The sequence below is a fragment of the Rhagoletis pomonella genome, unplaced genomic scaffold (assembly GCF_013731165.1).
Source record: "Rhagoletis pomonella isolate Grant_MI unplaced genomic scaffold, Rhpom_1.0 Rhpom_scaffold_00017, whole genome shotgun sequence".
NCBI lineage: Eukaryota > Metazoa > Arthropoda > Insecta > Diptera > Tephritidae > Rhagoletis > Rhagoletis pomonella.
The window spans coordinates 1,207,874-1,214,939 of record NW_023458571.1 but is presented as its reverse complement, the minus strand read 5'-3'; the positions used below and the strand labels follow the sequence as shown (position 1 = coordinate 1,214,939).

Sequence of the window (7,066 nt, the reverse complement as noted above, 5' to 3'; positions counted from 1 at the left end):
GTCGTTACCGAGAACTTTGGCAACGACAAAAGGCCCCTTGAAGCGTGACTATAATTTACGTGGTTCACCAGTACTACTCACTTCGCTTTCAGCTAATACAATATCATCCTTCTTATATATTTTCGGCTTAGTATGCTGACGATCAAATCGTTGTTTTGCTTTTTCTCGTTGCGTTGTAATTCTTTCTGCCGCAGTTTGTCGGATAGACTCTATGTCTGTAGTACAATTAATTAAGTAATTATTTTTATAAATCACATATTTTGCAATTTAACACAATAAAACCGCGTTTTCTGTCGAAAAATTGATTACTGAGACAATTTACTATTTTACAATTTAATTTATCCTCCCATTCGGATTTGTTTACTTATGTCAAGCAAAAATAAAACTACTCAAAAAAGCGAATATGTGGTAGATTTCAGACCTTGAGTGGTCGATGTGGTACATGCCCAAAAAAGTGGCAGATCTACCACAATGTGGTAGAAAGCCGATCACTGTTTCACAGTAAGAAATAAGACAATACGCAAAAATATGGCTTTATTTCTCAATGTAAAGTGAAATACCTATGGTTTTATTGCACGGCATCATTGCACTTCGCTATACAGGAACTGGAGAGCTGCAGACGAACTGGAGAGCTGCAGACGATTCATCAGGCGATTGTAGATGAAGGGGAAATGAGGGATGAAGTTGCCCGTAGTTTACAAATGTAAATTTTTTAATTATTTTGTTCACGCTTGGTTCGTTATTACGTTATCGGGTTATGTGGTTATATGAACAATAACAAAATACACTGAATGAAAATAACCAACTTTGACCAACCCAAACCCTTGTTTACAGATTATGTGATGAACTGCTTATTTGTCAGTGTTGGAAAATACTACAAATTAGAGTCCGACCGATTAATCGGCATCGGCATCGGCATCGGCATTGGTTAGTATCGGCACAAAATTGAGCATCGGCATCGGCATCGGCCATTTTTCGCCGATTCTTTGGAATTTCTTTTCAAATGTTCAGGTGAAGCGACAGCCAACTTTAAAAAACATTTGCAGACAGCTCACAAAAATTATTTTTATGGAGAACACTGCCAGCAAAAAAAATTGCCAAAAATTTACGGGATTTTATAGCAGCTTGAAACTTGCACTTCATTATACTACAATGAGATGGTCTACAAAACTGCATACCAAAATTCTGATTAAAAAGTTTGAAATTTTGGTGAAAATAAGCAGAATTTTTCTAATTTTTGTACAAAGTTTGAAATCTGAATTTATATGGTGTTTGTTGTATACCAGCTAGACTTTTATAAAAAAAAATAATAAACATTAAATAAAATTGACAAAATCGGTCAAAATATCGCAACTCTTTTATTTTGTGGACCACTATATGTATGTATGTACATACGTAGCTAGCATATAAGTTCTTATGCATTGAGTGCAAAAGAGTGTATTTTAGTACAAAACGAAATGAAATTTTATGTTCCTAAATATTTTTTGCTTAGCACCATATAAAAAAGTGTTTATGTAATGTACATAAATGTGATATATGTACATATATTTTTACACATCATATGTATGGATGTACATACATGTGTATGTAATGTTGCATAACAAGCCAATTAATTCAATTATTTCTTTTCTTTGTTTTTTTAACGCCGGGAAATGTACTGATTTTATGAATTAATACATTTATTTGTAATTTTTTATGGAATTGGCATCGGCATCGCTATCGGCCGATTCTTTCCCCATAAGCCGATTAATCGGCATCGGTACCTGAAAAAAAATTGGAATCGGTCGGACTCTACTACAAATTTACTAGATGGCAGCACAAAAAAGCGAACTGGCATCATCAAATTAAGAATTTTATGTAGGTAGCTCTGGTATTAACAGCTGTTTTTTGTTTACAAGTTCACAACCTAAATGAGTGCAAGTAAGTAAAAAATACTTCGTTGGAAATAAAAATCAATTTTAATTGTACATTTTCATTTTATTCCAGCGTCAAATGAAGTTCGGAAACGCAAAAGAGAAAACGAAGTGAAAAAATGGACAGAGGATGAAATGAAGAAGGTATTGAGCTATATGCAGGGGCACAGAAATATCGAGGTATGGTTGTACGATTCTTTAGGTTGTCTATTTCTTTTTGTTTATTTTTCCACTTTTATATTTGAAATTGCAGAAACCAACCGCCCAACTGTATGACAAAAAATTGTTGGAAGAAACCAAAATCGATGCGACTTGGAATATGCTAAATTGCAAAGCTCGCCACCTAAAAGGCACCTTGCAAAACGTCGATGGATGGAGCGACTCTACCGCCGCTGGACTGGGGGATGACGAAAATTTAACTACCATTAGAAGTACGCATATTCTGTTCTTTGATTTTAATTACAATAGCTTTAAATTTCTTGTTTATGTATAGAAAAAGTGCTTAAAAAATGTCCACATTTGGACCAACTTTTCGACATTTTTTCGAAATCGAAGGAAATTGAAGTTGTTGTAATGGACACGTCTACCGATGTTTTCGATTGCAGTATACTCGATGCGACTGATTTAGAGGACGAGAGCTTTCCGGCAAGTGATGAACCGAGCACCTCATCTGCAGCTACCACGTTTGCATCTAAAGGTAAGCGTAGAGAAATTTTCGAGAAAAGCAGGTACAATTGGAAATCCAAAAATTTGAATGGACGAAACTGGTTGAGAAGCAAAAATTAGAAATGGAGAGGCGAAAGCTTGAAAATGATTTCGAGATTAAAAAACTAGAATTAGAGCAAAATGAAAGATTAAAATGGTATGAAATTGAAATGAATTTAAAAAATAAATAAAACCATTTTGTTAAAGCAATAACACAAAAGTGGTCTTCTCACTCGAGCTTGGTACTCGGTGGCTCGGAGTTGGGTAATTTTTCCCCATGTAATTCGTTTGGATATTACATTTTACACAAACCAAATACATAGGAAAAAATTAACGAACACCCAGTTACCGAGTGCCAAGATCGGAGTGACGACTCCTAATGTGTAAAAATATGTACTTATTTTCAAACAAGTGCAAACATATACAGTATCGGTCATATCTATAGCACGCCATTTCGAAGTGATATTGTGTGCAACTTATGTTTATTTGTTTATTTTTGAGAATTTTCAATTAAAATACAGTTCTTTCGCTAACAAACCCCATATCAACCCAAGTTTAACAATTTGTAGAAAACTTCAAAAAAGTGCAACAAATTTGAACCTAAGTTTCAAACTTTTTTCTCGGAAGTGTTAGAATTTTTTTGAGTACACAGTTTTTTAGCCCCTGAAATTTTAGTCTGATAATGTGCAAGTTTCAAGTGACTGAAAGTTACCGTTGATTTTTTAGAATTTTTGTCGCCAAAGGTGTTGCGGTTTTCATCCATATACAAATAAATTGAGTTTATTCATTATATGGAAGCCAATGCGACAAAAAAAATTCTAAAAAATTAACGGTAATTCGTAGCCACTTGAAATTTGCACATTATAAGACTAAAATTGCAATGGCTAAAAAACTGTGTACTCAAAAAAATTCTAACACTTCTGAGAAAAAAGTTTGAAACTTAGGTGAAAATTTGTTGCCAAGTTTTCTACAAATCACATACTAGTGGCAAACTAAAGTATTGGCACAGTGAATTTTTCGCACTATATGCAAAGATTTTCATTGTTATTTATTTGCGATAAGTTTTTATAAAAATGAGTTTCATACTCCACCAAAAAAACATAAATATCAAATCTCCAAACTTGTGCAAAACTCAGAAAATTCAATAAATTTGCATACTATGCAACTTTTTATTCTGATTTTTTAGCCCATTTGATTTAGTTCCTAGAAAATCGCGTTGATTTTTGGCAATTTTTTAGTGGAAGGTGTTGCTCATTTTCTCCATACAAAAACTAATTGTCGAACATACATTGTAGGGAAGAACGTGCGTGAAAAAAAGTTGCCAAAAATCAACGCGATTTTCTAGCAACTTCAAACTTGGACTTTCTTATGCTAGAATCGAATGGGCTATATAACTGCATTCTTAGAATGTCTCTAAAAAATCTGAATAATAAGTTGTAAAGTAGTGTGCTGATTTATTGAATTTTCTTGAGTTTTGCACAGAATTGGAGATTTGATATTTATGTTTTTTGGTAGAGTATGAACCATATTTAAAACAAAAATAATAATAAAAAACTTTGCATATATTGCCAAAAATTCGCTGTGCCAATACTTTTGTTCGTCACTGTAGTATAATTTCAAAGTATCAAATTTTATTCGAATATTAAACTATACAGCGCCTGCGTTTTTAGCTCGGGCGTGGATGCACGAAGAGCAGTACCACCTTCAAATTGGGGAGAACAGCGATCTTCCAATAAAATGTTATGCAATACACAGCAATAGAGTACCAAATTATTAAAAAATACTCCACTTTCACTGTCTTTTATTTTAATTCGCATTTCTTTAAAGCTGCAAAACTTTTCCTTAAGGACTCCGAAGCAATTTTCCACTCTAACACGGTATTGGCTGTGTCTTTTGTTGAATTCGGCTTGTCGACCTGTGTCGATTAAAGTCGAATTGCTGCGATTTGGCGTCATCGAGTGTTTGTCAATTGATATGCTGAATCACCTGCGATCCATTCTTCATTATCAAATAAACGAGCAGTGTTTCTTCCAATATGCGACTTCTTAAATACCTTGGAATCATGGAAGCTTCCCAGATTGCCCACATAGGCATGCATTATGCGTAGCTTATAGTCACACACAACCTGCAGTTTTGTTGAGTATATTCGTTGTCGAGAGAAATATACCTCATGGTAGTTGTGTGGTTTCGGGGCCAGCTTGATCTCGCTACCATCAATGTATCCAATACAATACGGTAACTCGTTGAACCTATTGACAACAAGTTGCCGCCTCTCTGCAGCATTAGGCCACTGGATGTAGTCCGGTAATTTCTTTAAAATTTCTGAAAATACTCTTTCTGCAATTTCAACCAGAGTACCACCATCTCCTACTCCATAGGTTGTAGCGATTTTGCGTACTGAACCACTTACTCCCGATCAGCCTAAACGGTACAGCACGATTGAGAGTTGCAAATCTACGGGAACTGGCAAATTCGGCTTTGTACCTTTAAATGTAATATCGTTTTCAAATATAGTATTTATAAGACGAGCGAATTAGCTTTTGTTCACGCGAAGCATTTGTAAAAATCTTCCGTCGTCAAAACAACAGAGTACGTTATCTCGCTAATGAATAGATTTCGGTACATACAGTTCATCTCCGCGTCTAAATGAGCTAATTGTTGTTATATCTTCAAGTAGTGCGTCTACTATTCCATCAATTTCTGCGTGGTCCTGGTCGGAGTATACCGTATCTTAAAAAGTAAAAACTGAAATAATTGCGGGAAATATATTGCACATATTTTCAATAACATACCTTCAAACCATTTTATTTCTTGGATAGCTGCATTTATTTCAAAATCTATAATTTGTATGCTTTTATTAGGCATTTTTGATACAGTTCATGTCATTTTTATCAATCCTGAAATCAAAACAATTGAGCAGATAATTGTGTAAAAACAACCTCATAAGCAATATAACAGGTTGCTCACGATGCACAGAGGTTAAATTTAATTCTATGATCACATAACCCGATAACCAGCCAAGCGTGAACAACCGAAATGTAACTCACAGAAGTATTCCCAATTTAGTTTTTTCACTATAGTGCGATGCATAAAACGTCGCGAAGTGGCATTTTAGGCGAAATGGCAACGTTGCGAACAAAGTTGTATGAACGACCTATCGCAAATATAACATTCTTAAAAAATGCCACGCTTAAGTGTAACCGAAAAGTCTTTACAATTATATTTCCAAGTAACCTTAACTAATATATTATTTTTAATATTTTTATTGAGCTTTTGTACCACGATTGTTTATTAGGAAAAATTGAAAAAGCAACAAAGCCCAAGCGGTAGAAGTTATAGCAGCTATTTCGGAGATCACCACATCTCCTCAGCAGACTTCTTTTTTCTAGAATTCAGCAGGGAAAAGAAGTCTGATGAGGAGATGTGGTGATCTCCGAAATAGCGCTTTAACTTCTACCGCTTAGACTGTGTTGCTTTTTCAATTTTTCCTAATAAACAATCGTGGTACAAAAGCTCAATAAAAATATTAAAAATAAAATGTTAATAAGCCACAATAACAATGACAAATACTTAACTAATATACTTTTTCTTGAAGTATTCGAAAACAATAAAAAAAATCATGTGTTTCGCGACTTTGACTTTGAAATGATTACCAGATCAAATGATATGGCAATGGTGTTATTTTGTCGCAAGAATGTTTCCATACAAAAGTAATCAGCTGTGCCGCAAGGTGGCAAATTTTCCAACAAATGCGACATTTGGAACAACTTAGCGACGCTTTCCTGAATCCCACTAATATTCAAAATATTTACCATCATCGATTATTTTTGTTTAAAATATGGCTCATTCTATAACAAAAACCAAATAAATCAATCTTGCAAACTTTTGTACAAAATTCACAAAAATTAATCAAACTTTAAAAAATTTGTATCTAAACTTCAAACTTTTTATTTCGAATTTTGAAGAAAATTTTCCAGTATGCACTTTCACTAGCAAATTTTCATATAAAAAGGGCAGCTATCACTTATATTTTCATAGATATACGATCGCAATGTTCACGTGTATTTTTCACACATTACATATATTTTATTTTATTTTTTAACAATATAAGATTGTTGAACATCCCTTCATTTTAGTGTATTTAATTTTCTAACATCTGGTAACACCTTTCTGTTCTCCATTACAGCCATTTTGATTTGTTTGCTTCTTTACGTTGTTGAAGAAAAGTAGTGTAATTATTAATCGCGTTTGATATTGTTAAAAAATAAAATAAAATACTGTCGATTTCACTAAAATTGTCCCAATTTTACTTTGCATTTGGCACAGCAAAGATCAATTTGTTTCTACACCATAGTAAATTTCCCCATCCCGTCTCACCACGGAGTAAAAAGTTACCGATTGGCACACACCCTTAGTAAACAACATATTATTATATTATATATTATTGG

At 33.8% G+C, this 7,066-nt stretch overlaps 1 protein-coding gene across 1 annotated transcript; it reads left to right on the top strand.

The window, feature by feature from the left end:
- Positions 1-1,848: 1,848 nt before the first annotated feature.
- Positions 1,849-2,908, top strand: LOC118749467. The gene is made up of 4 exons (XM_036484267.1): positions 1,849-1,920; positions 1,987-2,093; positions 2,167-2,344; positions 2,407-2,908. Exons 1-4 carry the CDS (start codon positions 1,911-1,913, stop codon positions 2,697-2,699), a joined length of 588 nt encoding a protein of 195 aa, XP_036340160.1. The 5' UTR covers positions 1,849-1,910; the 3' UTR covers positions 2,700-2,908.
- Positions 2,909-7,066: the final 4,158 nt, after the last annotated feature.